The sequence below is a fragment of the Mchenga conophoros genome, linkage group LG3 (assembly GCF_057382185.1).
Source record: "Mchenga conophoros isolate Kocher_MC1m ecotype Shallow Benthic linkage group LG3, M_conophoros_male_GT1.1, whole genome shotgun sequence".
NCBI classification, from domain to species: domain Eukaryota; kingdom Metazoa; phylum Chordata; class Actinopteri; order Cichliformes; family Cichlidae; genus Mchenga; species Mchenga conophoros.
In genome coordinates this window covers 26,732,913-26,757,369 of record NC_140528.1, presented here as the reverse complement: position 1 = coordinate 26,757,369, position 24,457 = coordinate 26,732,913, and the positions used below count along the sequence as shown (strand labels likewise).

At 43.6% G+C, this 24,457-nt stretch overlaps 1 protein-coding gene across 1 annotated transcript; it reads right to left on the bottom strand.

Moving 5' to 3' along the window:
• Nucleotides 1–1,657: 1,657 nt before the first annotated feature.
• LOC146577928 (uncharacterized) lies at nucleotides 1,658–13,790 on the bottom strand. The gene is made up of 3 exons (XM_085267736.1): nucleotides 12,696–13,790; nucleotides 9,961–10,868; nucleotides 1,658–3,200 (listed from the first exon to the last, which is right to left on the bottom strand). Exons 1-3 carry the CDS (start codon nucleotides 13,788–13,790, stop codon nucleotides 1,907–1,909), a joined length of 3,297 nt encoding a protein of 1,098 aa, XP_085123862.1. The 3' UTR covers nucleotides 1,658–1,906.
• Nucleotides 13,791–24,457: the final 10,667 nt, after the last annotated feature.

Genomic DNA, 24,457 nt, shown 5'->3' with positions numbered 1-24,457 from the left:
ACAAAGACACACAGACACACAAGAAAAGCCAGAGAAACAAAGACAAATCCAAACAATCCATCATACTGAGTCAAAGTGATCACAGGTCTGCTTTGTTGGAGCCTTCAAATCTGTTCCTTTATTACTACCACTGAAGGCCACGCCCCTCTGGTCATGTGATCATGTGGTTTGTAGGAATGCTCCTCTTCCTCAGAGGATCCACCTGTGCTTCCTCTCCTCTCTCCTCCACCTGTTACAGTGAGGGAACGTCCTCCATGATGGAGGAGCTGCTGGAAAGTGCTGAGAGTTTCCTCCAGAGTGAGACCTCTGACACAGTTCAGAGGATCTACGGCAGCAGAGACCTTCATGAGACTAAAAGTCTCAAACACACAACAACAACATCACACTGACTCCAGTCTGACATCACTGATCAATAATCAAACAGATCAAACTGATTGATCAGCCATCACAACCACAACAACTGTGAAAATAGTTGGATGGACGTTGCTGCTCAGTCACAGCTGCCTGGTCAATGTTTTTCATTAGCAATTTAGCAAAGTTGATGATGGTGATGAGTGTCTGTGTGAGTGAAAGAGACAGATTTTGTGTTATAACCAGAGATGGGCAGTAACGCGTTACTGTAATCCGATTACTTTTTTCAAGTAACGAGTAAAGTAAGGGATTACTATCGCAAAAACGGTAATTAGATTACCGTTACTTTCCCGTAGGAACGCTGCGTTACTGCGTTACTAAAACCGTGATTTTTTGCGAGAATGTCTCATGACGTAAGCGAGTGCGACGTTCGTGACAACAGCTGTGTGCAGATCAACAATGGATCACATATCGAGTGCGGGAGAGAGTATGAGCGTGCAGCGTTTAAAGCGTGGAAGTACTGACCTTACTTTGAGTTTGATTCCATAAAAAGTGACAAAAACATTAGTGTCCGCTGTGCGTGGGAAGAAAACTTCTTTTTACAGCGAAAAAACCCCTAAACTTCCAAACAAGCACCGAGTAGCTACGACGTAATGGGAAACTCACAGAGAAACTCGCGGATTCTTTAACTGACCGCTGCACACCTGCACCAGGGTAAACCTCCGCCTGCCCCACTCCTGCTTTACAGGTGAAAATAGAGCAACAGGACCGCTGAGTCTTTGACTTTATTTATTTTCTGCTGTGTTTTACTTGCATCTATTTGAAAGACTGAGTGTAAACACAAAAAATATTTTATTTTATGTGCTGGAATGTGCAGAAAATAGGTTTAAATGTTAAACTAATTTATTCAAGTCAGAGAATGTTGCAGATAATTAAATTTTTGCTTGATGCATAAAGTTAAAAGATTAAAACTAATAAAACAAGTTAAAAAGAGACTTTTCCATTTGATTACATTTTGTATGATGGATTATGCAGAAAAAGTAGAATTGGGCTGAAAGTTTAGTTACTGATTACTTTTTAAAAGTAACTTGACCAACACTGGTTATAACCTTCATGTTATGGACGCACAGTGTGAGCACTCAGGTCGCATCAGAGCATCGGGCCGTATAGTGTGAGAACCTGCATCGTGACCTACAAACTTCTAACCTATGAACTTCTAACGAGATTCAGTCGTACAGTTTGAGACAGCTCAGACCTGCTCTGCACAATAACAATGTTTTATTTATGTATTGATATTTGTTATATGCTGTTACATAAGTACAGGTATCTTTGTGAAATACAGGTATATTAATAAAGAAAAAGCAATAACTGAAAGGGTTTTTTTTTATAAATGAGAATTTATATTTTTTAATAACTGGATAAAATATGAAAGTATACTTGATATTCCCTCGTGTCCACAACAACAACCACATGGTGTACATCTGAACATGTAGCATAAAGCAGTATCAGGGGAAAAAAGCAATCTACACAGCTGCCTGATGCTTCTTTACATGTTTCACTTATACCAGAGGGAGGGTCTCCCAATGTTTTTGCTAGCTGATGTTGTTTGACCAAGTTTGTACCTCTGTGATTCTTTGGTTCCTCCATCCTCTCTCCTCATCTCCTCCAGTTTCTGGACCTTCTCCGTGTCTCCTTCCTCCTTCATCTTCTCAATCAGGAAGTCCAAGTGGACAACAGTGGATGCTGAATCAGCTTTCAGAGCGATTTCCTCCAGTCTGACAGCATGCTGGTAGGAGTCACTTAGCCACTTTTCCTTTTCTGCTGTCAGCACTTTCATTTCCTTTTCAAGATTTTCCAAAAGACTCAATATTTTCTCAATTTCCATTTTATTTCTGTGATTTGTCTGCTTCAGAGCTTCTCGGATCTGTCTGATTTCTGTCTGTTTCAGTTCAGCCAGCTTGATTCTGTCTTCCAGGTTTTGGATGCAGGCTTTCAGTCTTATTCGTTCATTTAACACTTCGGCTGTTTTCACCAGTTTCTGAGGATTCGATTTTCCCAACAAGTTTGTCAAATGATCCATGTTTGTCTGTGTAAGTTCCCATGAATTTCTAAAAATTGTGTTTTCCTCCATTCGCTCTTCAAGCTGGCAGTTATTAAACAGGAAGTGAGCAGGCTGACTGTCCTCATTTTTGGCACATTTAATGTTTGCAGCTTCAAGAACTTGAAGAGGGTTTTCAGGTCTGCTTCCATCTGAGTGTGTGATCAGAGCTATGATGTTTTTCTCCAAGTTCTTTCCAAACAGAGACATCACTGAATCAAAGACGTACCTCAATCTCTCACTCAGTCGATTATCACTCACCTTCATCACCAGACCCACTGCATGAACTTCATGGACCCCATCCTCTGATTGAAACAGGTCCAATAATCTGTGACTGATGATGTCATCATGTTCGATCCCTCTGGTGTCTCCATATCCAGGAGTATTGATGATGGTCAGAGAGTAGGGCAGAGTTTCATCTTCAAAACCAAAGATCTCGTACACGATCACATCTGATGTCTGACTTCTTCTCTCCTCCTCTGCGGTCATAAACCAGACTTCATCCTCCCACTTCACTCCCATGGTGTAGTTGAGCAGAGCGTTGATCAGAGTAGATTTTCCTGCTCCTGTTTCTCCCACCAGTAAGATGGTTCTGTTCGGCTTGTTTGGACGTTTTTCTCCAACAGTCATTCTTGTCAGAGTTCCAGTCTTCTGTTTCTTTGCTCTCAGCTGGTAGACAGCAGGAGGTCCTGACCTGATGAGAAAACTGTCTGAGATGATGTCTTCATGTGGTGATGAGATCAAACTGATCCTGCACAGAAAAGCATAGAATGTCTTCAGTACACATGCAAACATTATGAACAGGTTCCTATTGTTTAACATTGAAAACTGAGCTGAGGCTTTTCTGCTCAGAATCTAAGGTCACATAAAATTAAACCTTTTTTTATTTTGTCCAAATAGATTTTTTTTTTTTTGTCTGCTCTACCAAAGCATTAGTGGTCACACTGCTACTTTTTAATTATACTTTTATTTTCCCTCAACCTTTGATTGGGTTGGCATGACATCATCTGGGTGAGCCACAGCTGTTGCTGCCCTGGATTCATACAGTTTTAATTTCATTTTTAGTTTTTATTGTAAGTATTAGAATATTGGGGTGATTTTCTATGCAGATTTAAACATCTGGCATCAAAGTAGAGAAAGTGAAACTTTATATTTATTTATTTTATTTTTATTTACCGTATTTTCTATACTATAAGGAGCAGTTAAAATCCTTTAATTTCTCAAAAATCATCAGTGCGCCTTATGTATGAATTCTGGTTGTGTTTACTGACCTTGAACCAATTTTATGTGGTACATGGCCCTCAAAAATCTGTCAAAAAGTGTTTAAGTACGACTTTGGTAAGGTACAAAGCTGCACTGCTTGATGGATTGTTGGAGCGTTACGGATACCGTTGTCAGGAGCGTCGCGGAGTAATCTGGGTCCTAAACTCCGTCTCTTCAGGTCCGAAAGTCAAACAAACACTGCAGCATCACTGAGAGTTAAAACTGTCTAAATTCTTTCATCTTTAATAAAATGATCAGCGTTGCTGCTTTACCAGGTGTAACAAATAAGTTTAACATCCAGGCATCCACGAAAACAGAATTTATTAAAGCTAACTGAGTTAGAAGCTAGCAAGAAGTTAGCTCACTAGTTTCCACCTAAACATGATATACGATGTTCTCACTGAGAGATTTCTGAAAACATTAAAACATAAAGCTCTGCTATTGTGACAGGTTGAAAGACTACTGAAAGTAAAAGGGTTATACAGTTAATACTAATTCATCTTAGTTGATATAAGGATAAAAATAATGTAAATACAGTAAAGAAATTGTTGACAAGTTTTTTCATGTTACACCAATGGTTCTCATTTTATTCAAGAGAGATGCCATCTGCACATCACTGATCGGCTAGTAAGCCTTTTCTGGGATTGATTGGTAGTGTCTCCATTCTGACAAGGGGGCTTTCGTGCGCTTTCCTCATTGCAATAAACAACTGCATGAGTGAAGCAAGTCTAAATGATGAAAAATCTCGTGATTCTTTTCCCCCTGTTTTCAGGTAAAAGTGTTTAAAAGTTGATAAATTTACAATCTGTACATTGTTAATATATTTAATAGGTAGCCCTTCTATGTCTTGTAAGCTTTAGAAGCATTATATTACAGTTGTTTTGTGCACATAGATACAAAACAACCTCAGTTGTTTGAGCCCCAGTGTTACACTGTATAATGTCCAATAAGCTAACGGCAGGAGAGGTAGAGTATTACTTCCTGTTCCTGTTCCAACACACAGTAGCTTATCTGCAGAGCAGTTTAACTAAAAACTTTTAGATAAGTCTGTGAAGGTTCTCAGTCATCCAGGTCATCATAGTCAAAGGAGTTTGCAAAGAAAAGCGTCTGGACTTCTTTAAGTTACTTGAAGACATTTCACCTCTCATCTGAGAAGCTTCTTCAGTTCTAAGGGTCAATGGTGAAGAGTCCCAGATTTAGAGAGTCCCAGTCCCTCCTGCACTTTCCTGCTCATTGTGTCAGATGTTTAGTTACTCCTCAGCCTCCTTTAGCAGTAATGATATCTGTAACAAATGTAGCATATTTGCAGCTCTGGAGGCCAGGATTACAGATATGGAGACTCGGCTTCGCACCCTTCATTCACCCGTAGCTAGCCAGGCCACTGTAGCTGGTGCAGCCGAAGATAGCGTAGGCCCCGCTAGCTGTTCCCAAGCAGCTGGGGAAAGAGGGCGGCTGGGTGACCGTGAGGAGGAAGCATAGTCCTAAACAGAAGCCCCAGGTACACCACCAACCCGTTCATGTGTCTAACCGTTTTTCCCCACTCGGCGACACACCCGCCGGGGGTCAAACTCTGGTAATTGGTGATTCTGTTCTCAGACATGTGACGCTAGAGACACCAGCAACCATAGTCAATTGTCTTCCAGGGGCCAGAGCAGGCGACATTGAAGGAAATTTAAAACTGCTGGCTAAGGGTAAACGTAAATTCAGTAAAATTATAATTCACGTCGGCAGTAATGACACCCAGTTACGTCAATTGGAGGTCACTAAAATCAATATTGAATCGGTGTGTAACCCAATCAGACCCAATCAGGAGTGACATGTTTAGCCGCATGTTCTCCTTAAATTGCTGGCTGTCTGAGTGGTGTCCCAGAAACGATGTGGGCTTCTTGTTAGGAGAGACGGCATCCATCCCACTTTGGATGGAGCAGCTCTCATTTCTAGAAATATCGACAGACTTATTAACCCCCCGAAAAAAAAAATGACTATGGAGAGTTGGGACCAGGAAGCAGAGTTGCAGTCTTACGGTGCATTCACACCGAACGCAATAGACGCGACCAACGCGAATTGGTCATACTTCAAAATGTCCTGTTACCTTATTTAGAGCCCCGCATTTTCCGACCGAGAGAAACCATACCATTGTTTTCGGCCGTGATGCACTGAGATCGGTGAGCACATGTTGTATGTCTAGTTAGTTCACGTCTGTTTCACATTTTATCGTTGAGAAACTGAATTAATGTCAATTGTTTGATTAATAATTGTCGCATATGCACTGACTTTACTTGGTTTAATGCATAGTTTGTGTAAGAGAGATGTTTTATTTTTGCAAATTTGAGTGTTTTAATTGCAAATTGATGTTGAATGTGATTTCAACAAAATCCTAAGTTGTGAATTATACCTAGAACAGCATACCGTACTTTCTGGACTATAAGCCGCTACTTTTTTCCTAGGTTTTGAGCCATGAGGCTTATACAAAGGTGCGGCTATTCTGTGGATTTTTCTTCCACCACTAGGGGGACTCTAACCAGAATTAGAATAAAAAACAAGATAGATGAAAAATCAATGCAAAGAAGAATACACTACTTTTTCTTTAGCAGACAGAACACGCACAACAAATTACCAACTGGTAATTATTTTCAATACCTCGCCCCTTCATCATGGAAACCACACGAAGAAGTTCGTATGATGCAAGTTTTAAATTGAAGGCCATCGATCTTGCTATCCAGGAGGGAAACCGCGCTGCTGCACGCAAGCTTAGCGTCAATGAGTCTATGGTGAGATGTTGGAGGCGACAGCGGAAAGAGCTCATGCAATGCCAAAAGTCGAGAAAAGCTTTCAGAGGACATAAAAGCAGGTGGCCTGAACTTGAAAATGTCCTGGAGGAATGGGTGAACACACAGAGAGCAGGTGGCCGAGGTGTATCCACTGTACAGATCCGACTGAAAGCCAAAACAATCGCCCGCGAAGTGAATATTAAAGATTTCAAAGGTGGGCCGTCATGGTGTTTCAGATTTATGAAACGTAAAAACCTGTCCATCGGACCACTCTCTGTCAGCAACTCCCCCCTGACTATCAGGAAAAAGTTGAAAACTTCCACAAATTCGTTGAAAAAAAGATACAAGAAAACTCCATCGGACCAGACGACATAATCAATATGGATGAAGTACCTTTAACATTTGATCTGCCTCTGACCAGGACCGTTAACAAGACAGGTGCATCATCCATGTTGTTGAAAACAACAGGCCATGAGAGGACGCACTTCACCTGCGTTCTGGCATCCACGGCATCCGGACAAAAACTTCCACCAATGGTGATTTTTAAGCGCATAACTATGCCGAAAGAACAACTCCCGAAAAGCATAGTGGTCAAAGTTAACACCAAAGGGTGGATGATAGAAGGTCTAATGAAGGAATGGTTAACGGAGTGCTATGGGAAGCGCCCGGGAGGATTTTTTCACTGGAAAAAAGCACTGCTTGTTTTGGATAGCATGAGGGCCCACATCACAGATTCTGTGAAAGCAGCGATCAAGAAAACAAACTCCATTCCAGCTGTGATTCCTGGAGGTACAACAAAGTTTTTGCAGCCACTGGACATCAGTGTAAATCGGGCATTTAAAGCTGCACTACGGGTTGAGTGGGAGACTTGGATGACAAGCGGTGAAAAGTCATTCACAAAAACTGGCCGCATGCGAAAAGCATCCTTTTCTGATGTCTGTCAGTGGATCCTAACAGCGTGGAGTGCTGTGAAAGAATCCACCATCACCAATGGGTTCCGAAAGGCTGGACTGCTGCGCGAACAGAGCGGCGCACCTTCAGAGCCAACTTCACCGGAGGATGACAGTGACACGGAGAGCGAGACTGATGGAGACAGATGTGATGAAGCTCTTCTGAGCCTGTTCAACTCCGACACTGAAGAAGACGACTTCATGGGTTTCAGCGAAGATGATTAAAGTGACTTGTGGTTTCAAATACAGGAAAAATGGAGGTAAATAAATAGCGGTTATTTTCTCTTGGTTCTGTTTTAATCAGCAAAGTTGCTGCCGTGTTAAAAGGCATTGTTCGGAAAGAATCTGTTCAGGTACATACATGTACATTTGCAGTACAAGATTGTTCTGTACATGCAGTAAATATCTATTTTTTAATCATAGATATCTGCGGCTTATAGCCGGGTGCGGCTTGTATATCTTTTTTTTTTTTAATTTTTAAAAATAGAGCTGATGCGGCTTATATACAGGTGCGCTCTATTGTCCAGAAAGTACGGTAATTAATATTTGAATTGCTCTTCTGACCCTGTCTGTTGACAGGTCAGGGTTTTTTTTGTATGCTGAATTGTTCCTGAGGTGGATTCCTCCGGTGAAATAGATGGCGAGCTTTCCCACCTGGACTTAGACAGACTGAGATTCGCTTCTTTTCCACTTGATGATCTGCTGCACCTTGCGGTGTGGTAGGACTGTATCACTCACACTTTCACACACAGCTGGTTATACATGAGACCACTGACTGACGTTCTCTCACCCCTATTTTCTGTCACACCCTGGGAATTTTTTGGACTTTACCCCTTGGACATTTTTTATTTGGGACTTTAAATAATGAGCTGTTGTGTAGAACAATTCTCCACATGTGAAAAGAGTGTGAGATTTTCATTTGAATGTACATTGGATTTGTGTAATCTGTTTCTATAAGAGTTAAGGAGTCAGGTTACTAGGGTGCACCCAAGCATTGAAACCCAACATTGAAAACCAAAAGTAACACTTGGCCAAGTCATTGCTTAGTAGTTTATGTGTTTTACTCTTCTTTTAATTTTTGTAAGTTTCCTTTCTACCATTGTAAAGTGTCTTTAACCTGTGCTTGTCAACCTTATGGTTTATTTCACTAAAGTCGTCTGGTTCTTTTGAGTTAAAATCTTGTCTCTGTGTCTCATTTAAACACACCCCTGTGCTCCTATAGTCGAGCCTATTGGCCCATTGATGTATTCTTTTCAACAATTCCCCTTACTGTGTTACATTATTATTTAGCTTTTCCTTCTACCACGTGCCATTAAGCAGTACAGAATGTGAAACATTTATGTTCATTTTGATTGCAATAAACGACTGCATGAGAGAAGCAAGTCAAAATCACTCCCTGTTTTCAGAGGTGTAACACTATCACTTCCAGCATAAATGAAGACAGAAAACTAAACACTTTCTGTGACATTTGTAGGGTTACTGAAGTTAGGCTAGCTGGTACATAAATTTATGTGCTACGTGATCGCTAGCGACACAGCTATGTTAGCATAACATTAGCACAGTGGCGCTGGAGGATGAACGCTAACTTTTTTCCACTCGATAAAGGTTAAGGGGATGCTGTAAACGGACCAAACGTCAGTCAGGAGAACAACTGAGATAATCCATCCACAATACGAGGTTAGTCATTAATATACTGCAACAACATGGGAATAGAGCAGCTGCCAGAGAATTCAACATTAATGGATCAATGGTACAGAAGTGGAGGAAGCGAGAAGAATGAGTTGAGGGAAGTTTGACTTATCGGACCGTTTTGTTTTGCTTAATGCACCTTATAATGCGGTGTGCCTTATGGTCCAAAAAATATGGTATTTATATTTTACATTTATGTTTATGATTGGACTCTATATAAAATTATTTTAAATATCTTTCCATTAACTAAAATAGTCCATGACTGAACAATAACCTCCAGCTGTAACCCTCTGTCTTTAGTGAAGGGGCTGGGATAAGAGCAGCACCTCCAAGTCTGAGGCCATGGTTCCCAGCTGGAAAAGTTTGAAGTGCCCATCAAAGTTTGGGGATGAGATGCTGGACTAAAGATTTTTTGCACATCATTGTAGTTTTACCTCAGTATAAGACGTTTTGTGTAATTCTCCATCCTTTAAACCAGATGTCAATTTCTCTATATTGTATTTGTTTTCATGTTCTCACACAAAACACTGATTGATTTCAGTTTCTTTATGATAAAAGACACATTTCCATAGCTAACATTCAAATCCAGCCATGAGAATCAGTTTTTTTTTCCTCCTCTTCATCGATTACAGAAATGTAGTTTATTATGACTGTGTCACGCTGAGCAGAGAAACTGTTTGAACACTAAGAGTGAAATAAACCCAGGATAAACTATCACTGATGTGTTTCAGCAGTGATATTGATCTGTACACTTTTCTCTGATAATTAAACACCTAGTTTATACTTAGTAATTATAAACTCCAGTCACTGTTCTGTGAGTGCTGTCAGTTTGACATACCTTAGAACTCCTCTAATTCCTTCATCCTCTCTCCTTCTCATCTCCTCCAGTTTCTGGACCTTCTCTGTGTCTCCTCTCTCCTTCATCTTCTCAATCAGGAAGTCCAAGTGGACAATAGTGGACGCTGAATCAGCTTTCAGAGCGATCTGCTCCAGTCTGACTACATGCTGGTAGGACTCATCCAGGAACTGGGACTTCTCTGCTGTCAGCAGTTTCATTTCCTTTTCAAAAACATCAATGTCCTTCTTTTTTGTTCGTGTTTTGTTCTTCTGACCGCTCCTTATCCTGGTCACATATCTCCTCTTTCCTTTCACATACACTGATGCAGGACACTTGTTGGTGCATGACGTGCAGAGACCATCTCTAAAGACCTCACAGTGATTTAAGGGCACCGTGCATCCAGGATAGTGACAGTTCTCCTCACAGACTGTACAGCTGACAGCTGCTTTAACCCCCACCCCACACGTCTCTGCTCTGATAGGTTCTTTATGTTTAAAAACAACACATGGAGTGACCACTTCATTCTTCTGCAGAGCTTCCCGAGTCTGTTTCATCTCTCTCTGTTTCACTTCAGTGAATCTGATTCTTTCTTGCAGGTTTTGGATGCAGGCTGTCAGTCTGATTCTTTCCTTTAACACTTCAGGGGTCACTTCTGGCTGCAGAGGTGTACTTTCTTTCAGGAAAGCTGTGAACCCTCTCACTCCTCTCTCTGAGCTTTCAAAGTTTAGTTTCAGGTATTTTTCTGCCTCGTCTTCAAGCTGGCAGTTATTAAACAAGAAGTAAACAGACTGATTCTTCTTATTTTTGGCACATTTAATTTTTGCATCTTCAAGAGCTTTAAAAGCATTTTTAGGTTTGCTTCCATCTGAGTGTGTGATGAGAGATGGTGAGAGAGAACACACGATGACCTTAAATGAATATTCGTGTTTTTAATTCCGCTCCGGACTCGTGAATCTCAACCCAGCAGCAGCGGTAACGTTTGCACGTCCTCTCCCGTTAATGCGGCAGGTAAATAATCAACTAACAGTGCATATTATGTTAGCGCGATCTGCCTTATTACAAAACCTGATATTACTGTACATGTAGGTGACCATGATGAGAGAGACAGACAGAGTCTTGCTGGCGCTCGCTGGCAGTTCTCGCTGCAGTCTACCGGTAGCGTCTCCTTTCAGGCCAGGATAGACGAATGTCACCGAGCAGAGACTCAGTTTGTGGTCAAAGGCTTGCAGCCATTTGCTACAGCAGATGATTTTCGGTAAGTGAATGTGTTTAATTGTAGGCAGGGACATTACTGGATATTCTTGTGTAATTGCTACAGAATAATTTATGTTATACTTTGTTATTGCTACAGAAGAATATTTATTTTATTATTTTATATTTACAATTTTTTTTCCTGGGGACCCTGTGACACCCCATTGAAGAGCCGTAGGCTGGATCTCTGAAGCTCTCACTGTTGGGTTTGTAAGGCCATGTTACTCCTAAATTTCTCTCTTGTTCAAAGAGAAGATATAAAACAAAGTTCTAAGCTAATCGACCTTAGTGTTCTCCTTTTTAAAAAAAAAAAAAAAGAATCAATAAGAGAATCGATAAAGAATCGAATCGTTAAACAGAATCGAAAATGGAATCGGAATCGTTAAAATCTTATCAATACCCATCCCTAGAGCTGAATAACCTTTGCCTTAGAGATGGAGAGGATAATAAGGACGGGCTAAAGGTCAGTAAATCTTATTTAAACACCTGATTGTTTGACTAGATATAAGAGAGAGGGAGGTGCGGGAGTTGAAAGTTAAAAAGTAAACTGGGATGTCTGGAGGCATTCTGGGTCAGTCTCCAGTGTCCTGCGAGAAGGGCAGTTCAAAGGATTCCAGAAGTTCACTGTTGGAAATTTCAGCAGCAGCACCGGAAATCGTCCATGTTGGACTTGGATTTGACTCTATTCCTCCTCCTCATCATGATTTTAATTGATGTGTTGGATTATAATTCTGAGAAGGATTTGGACTTCCAAAAGCATCCTCGGGCAAGATGCTGAACCGCAGGTTGCTCTTCGATGTTACAATCAGAGTGAGCACTTAGGTAGCAAAAACAACAAAGCTTAAATGGGTGAAAGAGGAACGTTGTATAAAGCACTTAGAGTGGTCAAGTAGTAAAGCGCTGTATAAGAACCAGTCCATAAACCTGACCACCCTCTGCACTATTTAATAACCAGCCAGCGGAGCTCCTTCTCTAACAGACAAACACAAGAATTCTCTACAGTCCCTTTATTATGTAATACCTCTTTATGGTGAAAGGACTGAAAGCACTTTTCTACTCTCCCGGAGTACTCAAAGTGCTCTATACAACATGCCACATTCACCCAATCACAGCCATTCTCACAAGCACTGTCTTAGAGCTTCCTACACATCTTACTCTGATGGATGCATCGGAGTGCAATTTGAGGTTTGTATCTTGCCCAAGGATACTAGACATGCAGACTAGAGGAGCCAGGGATTGAACCACTAACCTTCTGATCAGTAGATGACCTGCTTTACCTCCTGAGCTACAGCCACCCCATGTATAATACTTATAAAGTTTACTACTGATTTTTCAGATATGAGATAAACTATTCTTTATTTTTATGAAATAAACAAAAGTTCATGTACAAAAAGGGGTGTCGAGATGAAGGGACTGACTGATTTTGATTGCGTGACCTCACTGTGTTTCGAGGAGAACCCGTATCTGGATCAAGTCATCAAAACATTCAGATCATACCTCTGTTGTTTCCCACATCTGAAGTTGATATTACACAGCATGCTGACTTCTTCTCTGACTTTTGTCTCCAGCTCGGCCAGGGTCTCCTGAATCATAAACTGGTCACTGGTTACAGTCACAGCAGACCAGTCCTGCAGCTGGGGCTTATTGTAGGTAAGAGGGAGGACGTTCTCCAGGAAGCTGAAGGGGTCTCTGATGAGCGAAGCTTCATGACACTGCAGCTTCTTCTTCTTCATGTGTGTAATCTCTGCCTGCAGCTCATCAATAAAGCTTTCTGCCTCCGTCTCATTTATTCCCTGCTTCGTCTCGATCGCCTCAGACAGTCTGGTGAACTCTGTCTTTATGTGCTGCACCAAAGCAGTCATCACCTTCCTGCTGTACGATAACGCCTCCTCAGCTTTACTTCTGCTGGTCTTCACTGACTGTTGAAGCTCCTGGATTTTCTGCTCACGCTCCTGGATCATCTGATCCATGCTGTTATTTTCTAATCTCAGCTGGGATTTCCTCATCTCAGCCTCGTCCTCCAGACTCACTGTTTCATGTGTTTTATGGTCACTGCATTTACAGGACTGACACAGAAACATTTGATCCAGTCTGCAGATCAGCTCCAAAGGCTCACCGTGATCCCGACATATTCTGCTCTCCAGGTCCTGAACTGGATCGATCAGCTTGTGTTTCTTCAAAGCTGAAATCCTCTGATGAGGCTCCAGATGTGTTTGACAGTAGGACAGTAAGCACATTAAACAGGACTTCAGGGCTTTGACCTTGGACCCTGCACAGATGCTGCAGAGCACGTCTTCATGTCCTGCTTGTTCAGATGAACTCAACAACATTTCTTGAGCAGATTTTTTAACCTTTTCTGCCATTTCATCAATGACAGGGTTAACCCGAAGCAACGGCCTGGTGTAAAACGTCTCTTTGCACAGTGGACATTGGAGTACAGACAGGGTGCTCCAGTAGTCTGTGATACAGTTCATACAGAAGTTGTGTCCACAGGGAATCGACACAGGTTTAGTGAACACACTCAGACAGACGGGACAAAGAAGACTGTCCTCAGACACCAGAGCCGACGCCGCAGCCATGACTGCAACATACAAGCAGAGCTAATATTAGCACAGTGTAAAGTTACTATAATCCTCATTTATCATTATCAGAGTTCAATATACAAAAAAGCAAAAATGAAACTGAAAAGAAAATGCAACTGTACCTTCTCTATGAAGACTGAGCGGTGTAAATCAAAGAAACAGGCTTTTCTTTTTAGTTTCTACTGACACACTGACCACATCGTCTCCTCCCACTTCCTCATTTGAGTAGAACGAATGAACTCTTTAGAAAACAGACCATGAAGCCCCTCACAGGTTAAACAGGTTCACTGGGAAGCTGATGAGCATGACAACTACAGCAGCTCAGAATGAACTCCTGGATTCAAACCTCCACCTTCAAGAAAAACAAAGTGGATAGAAGTTTGAACGTGCTCAGAGGAACGAGTTAAGACGAATGAACAATGGGGAGTTCTGACTCCGCCCACTGAGACTTGCAGTTTGTTCCTGCATCTGTGATCTTTATCTCTGGCTCTGGGCTCAGGAACAGAAGTGAGTACACTTCTGTACTGATATCAGCTACATGTCAAATCCTTCACAACATCACAGTAATTTCATCATCACTGAGTTCACAGCTTGAGGCTTTTTTTCTCATGAACATTCAAGAACAGCTTAACACGGCCTATATTGAAAAGAAAAGTAGAAACACAAAATGAAACTAAACTGGGTACTCCTGTGTTAGCCTGATATCATGAGCACAGTCCAAAATAAACACTAGACACTCATACTGAAATTCAGGGCTTTGTCTGCATTAGTGAGTCACATGAAAAATAATTAAGAGAAAAATTAAAACGTCAGACTGTGACATGATGGAAAATCTGACCAAATAAAAGCAGCTGCATCAGAAATCAGAGTCGTGGTGATATTTTAACATGAATCCACACACAGCAGGGATCCACACCGTCCAGGGGCTGTCAGTGAAAATGAACGTCCCTCAGAGTGAAGGACAGTGTCCACGAAATAAAAACGTTGTTTGCTCTTTAGGACAAAAATGCAGACTGAAACGTTCCTAAAGAACTCTGATGAATAATTGGAGCAAACTGGAGTCCAAATTTGATTGTCTTAGAAAAGTTCCAGCATAATAGCATAATAGAATTGAACCTGTCCGAGAGTGTCACATGCAGAATCCTGACAGTGAAGCAGGGTGTGATGATTTGGGACTGCATGAGTCTGAGAGATGGAACCATGCATTCGTGCAAAAAACCCAAAAAACATGTGACAGGGTGAATCTCAGCCTGAGGCTGCCTGGCAGAGGAGGAATATTCCAACTAAAGCTAAAAACTAAACTGGAAATCAGGAAACACTGTAACTGTTCAGTTTATGTGACATGTTCTGTGATTAAGACCCTTTTTGAAAGTGGTCGGGGTGTTGAACTGCATAAGAAGGGTCTCTCACAGTGCGACATCTTTGCTGAGGTGGGACGCAGTAAGACGGTCATCTGAAATTTCTTAAATGATCCTGAGAGTTGTGGAACAAAAAAGCCAAGTGGAAAACCCAAGAAAAAAGTCACCAGCTCTGAGCTGGAGGATCCAGTTAGATCTCCATCAAGACACTGGACGATCCTTGACCCAACAACTTAAGGCCATTACTGTTGCTGACTGCAGCTCCATACCCATCAGACAGCACCTGAGACTGTATGTATGTATTGGTTTGAAAATGATCGTCACTAAATTGAAATTGAATTTTATATGTTGAAAATCAATTCATTTTCTTTGAAACTGTATTTTATCCTCTACAAAAGGATTTTAACAACAATTTAGTTTCAGTTTTAGAATTCAACTTCTGTTCCAAAATTCAGTTTTTTGGGACTCACATCCGGTTCCGGTTCAAGAGTAATCGAGCGCAGATTAATAGAACTACATTTTACTAGCAGACCAAAAGTGTTACTGACGGGACTCTACAGCATCCTGAGCTGGATTAAGACTTTAGAAGTCATTCGTCATGTCGAATGACCAGCGGATAAACTCTAATGTTGGTAATAAATGTATTACATGTATAAGAACATGAACTAGAAGCTAGCAAACAGAAGCATTCTAGCTTTTTAAATGGCGACCTACAACACATACATTAAACCTAACAATAACAGTCACAGTGATGCTAATAAAGCCTGAATGATGTCCTGCTAAAGGATGATTCACCTTCCCTCACTGCAAGTGCTGCAGAAGGTGAGCTCGGGTCTCCACGTCTCCTGCAGAGTGAACACAGAGGCCAGCAGAGCTGTAGCTGATGCTCAGGTCACTGAGAGACTCCTTGAGACAAGCCAGGCTCTGGATCATCACAGGATCCTTAAAAGATCACAACAAAGAACTTTAATGGACAAACAGAAATCTTCTTTCATTAAACCCAGTGTGAGAACAAAAGCAGGCAGAGTTCCTGATTCAGTCACTCAAATAACAAAAGCAAAACTCCAAAACACAAACTTAACAATGTGGTGTTTGCTGTACAGTGCAGCGAGGAATGCCCAGACCTCTACATCGGAGAGACCAAACAGCCACTTCACAAGCGCACAACATAGAAGAGTCACCTCCACAGGACAAGACTCAGCAGTTCATCTGCATCTAAAGGTCAAAGGTCACTCTTTGAGGATGCCAATGTTCACATTTTGGACAGAGAGGACAGATGTTTGGAAAGAGGAGTGAAAGAAGCATCTATGTCCACTGTGAGCGACCATCTTTGAACAGAGGCGGGGTTTACGACACCAACTCTCTGCCATCTATAATCCAGTTTTGAGATCCCTTCCCAGACGCCTTAACGCCACACCTGTTTTCAGACCTTGGCTTGTGATTAGGTAGAGGATCATCAGGGGGTCCTTTGTCCCTCTTTGGGGGGAAACTCCCACAGAGCTTAAACCTGGGACTCCCCACCATTTGACCCTTAGAACTGAAGAAGCTCCACACCTGCTTCACGCCCTGGAGGACGGGGCTGTGGCCCCCCCACACCCTCTAGCAGATTATTACATGAAGGAACCTTTTAAAAAAACAAAAAACAAGCGCGTCCATGCTCACAGGTGTACACACGGGTGATCACACCCACAAACTACACCCTTTTTGGCTCCTACCTCAAAGCACACTGTGTTCTGTTGATCTTATGTGCTGCACAATAATGTTTAACATTTAGTATTTACTGTCATATTCCCATATATCATTGTGATGTTGTTTATTCTATTACTCTTGTTCTCTTCTGCTTGTTTTCTTTTTCCTTTCTCAACAGGTGATCCAGGTGATCGATATATGCATTTTTTTTTCCTCTGCCCGTTCTGTTGGTTTTTGTCTTTTGCCCTTCTCCCCGTCCCTCTTCTCAGCTGTTTCTCTTTCCCTCTTTCTTTCTCCCCTTCTTTCCCCCAGTCAAGTCTGTCCCGTATTCAGTAAGTGAAAATAAAATAAACAATAAAAGGTGAATCAAATGGACCATTACGGCAAGGCTGGGATGGTCAGTTTGGTAAAGTAAATCCGTTGGGCATCTTTCTTTGCCTTTAGACAACAATTCTGATGCAAAAGAGCCAAACGGGACAGGCAAAAAAAAAAAAAAAAAAAAAAAAAAGAACTGAAGAAGCTTCTGGGATGAGAGGTGAAACGTCTTCAAGCAACTTAAAGAAGTCCAGACACTTTTCTTTCCAAGCTCCTTAGACTACGATGACCTGGATGACTAAGAACCTTCACAGACACATGCTAACAAAGTTCTGCTTACTAGTTACTATTTGTGGACCAACATGCGCCACTTTCAGATAATGTTCTGGTCTCTTTACAGTGTAAATGCATATTTACAATGACTCCACAGTTTTCAGTATTAGGAGTTTTGAATTCATTTGTTGTTTTCTCTGAAGTTGATGAGGAGCTCCTCCTGTGCTGATGTGTGCTTTGTGTCATGTAGGAGGTCGGGGAGCAGACCTGTGGAGCTGTGGAGGTGACGGCTGTCTGAGACGGAGCGTCTGCCTCTGCTGTGAGTCTCCTTCATGTTTCTCCACATGTATTATCTGTGTTTCCACTACTGGAGGGCGCTGTGGGTTATTGATGTGTGGGAACAGTAACCAATCACTGCAGTCTAAATGCTTCTCTTTGGTCATGTGACCATTTGATCTCTGATCAGTGGCTGTGTCCCAATTCAGGGTCTGCAGGCTTGAAGTACGCGCACTACGCGTACTACGTACGGTGCGTACTATAAGTACGAGAAGTGCGGAAGTGAGAGGCTCGTGAAATGGGACGGTCTACGCTTCGTCGCGCTGTTCAGGTTGCCTAGCAACCATGATACTACCCGCGAGACACGTTACATACAGCTTTGTGTGACAGAAATGAAGGAGAAAAATGTTTTGTTGGTCATTCATTTTTGTCATGACATCACTTTGATTAGTTGAGTATCTGAGGCTGAGACCACGGGACTGTAAACATGATTGTTGGGCTTCATGTCTGTGCTGAACAGTCATTTAAGATTAGTTAGTAAATAACAATTAATGTTGTTCATGAGACTAAAGTCATCTCACTGTGGTAATGTAAATATACTATGGCCAATATTATATGTATTGTCAGATTATTATGATATATATATATATATATATATATATATATATATATATATATATATATATATATATATATATATATAGATAGATATAGATATATATATATATATATATATGTATATATATATACATCTATATATATATATATATATATATATATATATCTATATATAGATGTATATATATATACATATATATATCTATATATATATAGATATATATATATATATATAAACACCCAGCACGCCCCTGCGGGCGGTTTATCCTTCAAGCTCGGGTCCTCTACCAGAGGCCTGGGAGCTTGAGGGTCCTGCGCAGTATCTTAGCTGTTCCCAGGACTGCGCTCTTCTGGACAGAGATCTCCGATGTTATTCCCGGGATCTGCTGGAGCCACTCGCCTAGCTTGGGAGTCACCGCACCTAGTGCTCCGATTACCACGGGGACCACCGTTACCTTCACCCTCCACATCCTCTCGAGCTCTTCTCTGAGCCCTTGGTATTTCTCCAGCTTCTCGTGTTCCTTCTTCCTGATATTGCTGTCATTCGGAACCGCTACATCGATCCCTACGGCCGTCTTCTTCTGTTTGTCTACCACCACTATGTCCGGTTGGTTAGCCACCACCATTTTGTCCGTCTGTATCTGGAAGTCCCACAGGATCTTAGCTCGGTCATTCTCCACCACCCTTGGGGGCATCTCCCATTTTGACCTCGGGACTTCCAGGTTATACTCGGCACAGATGTTCCTGTACACTGGGGATGACTGTGGTTCAGGGGGTTGGGAAGCGTATCTGTAATCGGAAGGTCGCCGGTTCAATCCCCGGGCTCTCTGTCCTGGTTGTTGTGTCCTTGGGCAAGACACTTTACCCTTCCGCCTACTGGTGTTGGCCAGAGCTTGTTCTTGTGCTGCCATGATTAGTGCCTCTGTGCTGTCTTTCAGTCCAGCTTTGTCCAGCCACTGGTAGGATTTCTGGATATCAGCCACCTCCTCTATCTGCCGGTGGTACATACCGTGCAGGGGCCTGTCCTTCCATGATGGTTCCTCGTCTCCCTCCTCTTTCTTGGGTTTCTGCTGCCTGAGGTATTCACTGAGCACTCGGTCAGTTGGGGCCATCTTCCCAATGTATTCTTGGATGTTCGTTGTCTCATCCTGGACTGTGGTGCTGACACTCACCAGTCCCCAGCCCCCTTCCTTCCTTCTTGTAATCAATCCAGGCAGTGCACAGGTTGGTCAGTCTGGTCTTGCAGTCTCGGCTGACTGTTCTGTCTACCAGTAGCTGGTGTTTTGCGCCTCTGGTATTCTTGCCAATTCCTTTCTGTGTCCCGCTCATGTATTGACCCATGTGCCTGTTCATCTTAGCCGATATGATGCCTGACAGGAGCTTCCATGCGGTACTGAGGCAGGTTATTGGTCGGTAGTTGGAGGGGACCGGTCCCTTCTTAGGGTTCTTGGGGATCAGGACCGTTCGACCTTCGATTAGCCATTCCGGGTGTCTCTCGTTAACTAGCAGCTGGTTCATTTGTGCTGCCAGACGCTCGTGGAGTGCAGTCAGTTTCTTTAGCCAGTAGGCGTGAACCATGTCGGGCCCTGGTGCTGTCCAACTCTTCATACTGGAGACCCTTTCTTGGATATCTGCCACTGTGATGGTTAATGGACCCTGTTCAGGGAGGTCGCTGTGGTCTGCCCTCAGATCCACTAGCCACTGAGCATTGCCGTTATGGGTTGTGTCCTTCTCCCATATGCTCTTCCAGTATTGCTCCGTCTCCAGCCTTGGTGGTGCTGTTCTCTTATTATTATTGTTCCCTTGCCACTGAGAGTACAGCTTTGCTGGTTCTGTGGAGAACAGCTGGTTTATTTTCCTGCCTTCTATCTCTCTGGTGTACCTCCTCAAGCGGCTGGCCAAGGCTGTGAGTCTTTGCTTGGCAGTTTCCAAGGCCTCAGGTATGGACAGCTTGCTGTATTTCTTATGCACCTTCTTTGTCGCACCTTTCTGCAACTCCGTTAGTTGGCTAACCTCACTCCGTGCTACTTTGATCTTGTCCTCTAGCCTCCTTCTCCATGGAGGGTACTGCCCCTTGTGGCTGTTCAACTTGTAGCCAAGCATCTCACTGATCACTGCTGCCGTATTGTAGATCAGCTTGTTAGTGTCGGTAATCGTGGTTGTAGGTATTGTCCGTAGTGCTGCATTAACATCATCTAGCAGACCTTCTGAGGGTACTTCACGTAATCTTGGTAACCGGCTGCGGGGGATCCAGGTTTCAAGCTTGGCCATGATCCTATTTTTCAGGTCAGTTCCTCTCGCACTCAACGATCCTTCTCCTATCGCACTTGGGGCTATGTACCCAATCTCGGGTGGGGGTGATGATATCTCCCCCCTGACCTGGCGTCCTGACTCCTCCTTGCCGTAGCATTTGTGTTGTACCTCGTCAATCTCTAGCTGTGAGAGCAGTCCCTTCTTTCGAATGTTGGAACACTGAGCTACTAGTTGTTTCGCCGTCATTGTGGATGTTGGGTATCGAAGAATCCATAGGTCCCTCATCCTATTCATGTAGCCCCTTCCGCCGGGGTTACTTGCGTAGTAGCATTCCAACAATGCCCTGTTTTCGTCTCTTGCCCACCAATGCCTTCTTGTTCCAGTAGCCCACTTTTCGTCAGGGTGCCCTTGTTCCTCAACACCTGACGCGGACCTTGTTGATCCGGGCGACGTCCGAGCCGGCATGCCTTCATATTTATCTGTCTCGCTCATGTCTGCGGTAGGCTTGCTTAGCATAGGGGGTCTAGCCTTAGGACCCAGTGATATATATATATATATATATATATATATATATATATATATATATATATATATACTACGCAAGTAACCCTGGCGGAAGGGGCTACATGAATAGGATGAGGGACCTATGGATTCTTCGATACCCAACATCCACAATGACGGCGAAACAACTAGTAGCTCAGTGTTCCAACATTCGAAAGAAGGGACTGCTCTCACAGCTAGAGATTGACGAGGTACAACACAAATGCTACGGCAAGGAGGAGTCAGGACGCCAGGTCAGGGGGGAGATATCATCACCCGAGATTGGGTACATAGCCCCAAGTGCGATAGGAGAAGGATCGTTGAGTGCGAGAGGAACTGACCTGAAAAATAGGATCATGGCCAAGCTTGAAACCTGGATCCCCCGTAGCCGGTTACCAAGATTACGTGAAGTACCCTCAGAAGGTCTGCTAGATGATGTTAATGCAGCACTACGGGCAATACCTACAACCACGATTACCGACACTAACAAGCTCATCTACAATACGGCAACAGTGATCAGTGAGATGCTTGGCTACAAGTTGAACAGCGACAAGGGGCAGTACCCTCCATGGAGAAGGAGGCTAGAGGGCAAGATCAAAGTAGCACGGAGGGAGGTTAGCCAACTAACGGAGTTGCAGAAAGGTGCGACAAATAAGGTGCCTAAGAAATACAGCAAGCTGTCCATACCTGAGGCCTTGGAAACTGCCAAGCAAAGACTCACAGCCTTGGCCAGCCGCTTGAGGAGGTACACCAGAGAGATAGAAGGCAGGAGAATAAACCAGCTGTTCTCCACAGAACCAGCAAAGGTGTACTCTCAGTGGCAAGGGAACAATAAGAGAACAGCACCACCAAGGCTGGAGACGGAGCAATACTGGAAGAGCATATGGGAGAAGGATGCAACCCATAACGGCAATGCTCAGTGGCTAGAGGATCTGAGGGCAGACCACAGCGACCTCCCTGAACAGGGTCCATTAACCATCACAGTGGCAGATATCCAAGAAAGGGTCTCCAGTATGAAGAGTTGGACAGCACCAGGGCCCGACATGGTTCACGCCTACTGGCTGAAGAAGCTGACTGCACTCCACGAGCGTCTGGCAGCACAAATGAACCAGCTGCTAGTTAACGAGAGACACCCGGAATGGCTAACTGAAGGCCGGACGGTCCTGATCCCCAAGGACCCCAAGAAGGGACCGGTCCCCTCCAACTACCGACCAATAACCTGCCTCAGTACTACATGGAAGCTCCTGTCAGGCATCATATCGGCTAAGATGAACAGGCACATGGGTCAATACATGAGCGGGACACAGAAAGGAATTGGCAAGAATACCAGAGGCGCAAAACACCAGCTACTGGTAGACAGAACAATCAGCCGAGACTGCAAGACCAGACTGACCAACCTGTGCACTGCCTGGATTGATTACAAGAAGGCCTATGACTCAATGCCCCACAGCTGGATACTGGAATGCCTAGAATTGTACAAGATCAATGGGACCCTAAGAGCCTTCATCAGGAACTCAATGGGGATGTGGCGTACAACACTAGAGGCCAACTCCAAGCCCATAGCACAAGTCACCATCAAGTGCGGGATCTACCAAGGAGATGCTCTGTCCCCACTGCTGTTCTGCATAGGCCTGAACCCCCTCAGTGAGATCATTAACAAGACTGGCTACGGATACCGACTACGGAACGGAGCAGTTGTCAGCCACCTCCTGTACATGGATGACATCAAGCTGTATGCCAAGAGTGAACGAGACATCGATTCACTGATCCACACTACCAGGCTATACAGCAATGACATTGGAATGTCGTTCGGACTGGAGAAGTGTAGTCGGATGGTAACAAAGAGAGGGAAGGTAGTCAGAACTGAGGGGATTGAACTACCAGAAGGCAACATTGCAGACATAGAGGACAGTTACAAGTACTTGGGGATCCCACAGGCGAATGGGAACCATGAAGAGGCCGCTAGAAAAGCTGCAACCACCAAGTACCTGCAGAGGGTCAGGCAAGTCCTGAGGAGTCAGCTGAATGGTAAGAACAAGATCCGGGCCATCAACACGTACGCCCTGCCCGTGATCAGGTACCCTGCTGGGGTAATAGGCTGGCCAAAGGAGGAGATAGAAGCCACTGACATAAAGACAAGAAAGCTCCTTACCATGCATGGAGGGTTTCACCCCAAATCCAGCACCCTGAGGCTGTACGCTAAGCAGAAGGAAGGGGGCCGGGGACTGGTGAGTGTCAGCACCACAGTCCAGGATGAGACAACGAACATCCAAGAATACATTGGGAAGATGGCCCCAACTGACCGAGTGCTCAGTGAATACCTCAGGCAGCAGAAACCCAAGAAAGAGGAGGGAGACGAGGAACCATCATGGAAGGACAGGCCCCTGCACGGTATGTACCACCGGCAGATAGAGGAGGTGGCTGATATCCAGAAATCCTACCAGTGGCTGGACAAAGCTGGACTGAAAGACAGCACAGAAGCACTAATCATGGCAGCACAAGAACAAGCTCTGAGCACAAGATCCATAGAGGCTGGGGTCTATCACACCAGGCAAGACCCCAGGTGCAGGCTGTGTAAAGATGCCCCAGAGACAATCCAGCACATAACAGCAGGGTGCAAGATGCTAGCAGGCAAGGCATACATGGAACGCCATAACCAAGTGGCCGGCATAGTGTACAGGAACATCTGTGCCGAGTATAACCTGGAAGTCCCGAGGTCAAAATGGGAGATGCCCCCAAGGGTGGTGGAGAATGACCGAGCTAAGATCCTGTGGGACTTCCAGATACAGACGGACAAAATGGTGGTGGCTAACCAACCGGACATAGTGGTGGTAGACAAACAGAAGAAGACGGCCGTAGTGATCGATGTAGCGGTTCCGAATGACAGCAATATCAGGAAGAAGGAACACGAGAAGCTGGAGAAATACCAAGGGCTCAGAGAAGAGCTCGAGAGGATGTGGAGGGGGAAGGTAACGGTGGTCCCCGTGGTAATCGGAGCACTAGGTGCGGTGACTCCCAAGCTAGGCGAGTGGCTCCAGCAGATCCCGGGAACAACATCGGAGATCTCTGTCCAGAAGAGCGCAGTCCTGGGAACAGCTAAGATACTGCGCAGGACCCTCAAGCTCCCAGGCCTCTGGTAGAGGACCCGAGCTTGAAGGATAAACCGCCCGCAGGGGCGTGCTGGGTGTTTTATATATATATATATATATATATACATATATATATATATATATATATATATATATATTCCAAAAAATTCCAAAACTCAATCCCATCATTTAATTTGTTTTTGATTGAAATTGAATATTACTTAAACTCTCTTAAATTAACTTCCAATAAAAA

Coding starts and splice junctions, on each gene's coding strand:
- LOC146577928 (XM_085267736.1), bottom strand. CDS start 13,790: ATGGCTGCGGCGTCGGCTCTGGTGTCTGAGGACAGTCTTCTTTGTCCC. Junction 10,869..12,695: donor AACAGAGGTATGATCTGAAT/GTTTTGATGACT, acceptor TATTCATTTAAG/GTCATCGTGTGTTCTCTCTC. Junction 3,201..9,960: donor GGAATTAGAGGAGTTCTAAG/GTATGTCAAACT, acceptor TTTTCTGTGCAG/GATCAGTTTGATCTCATCAC.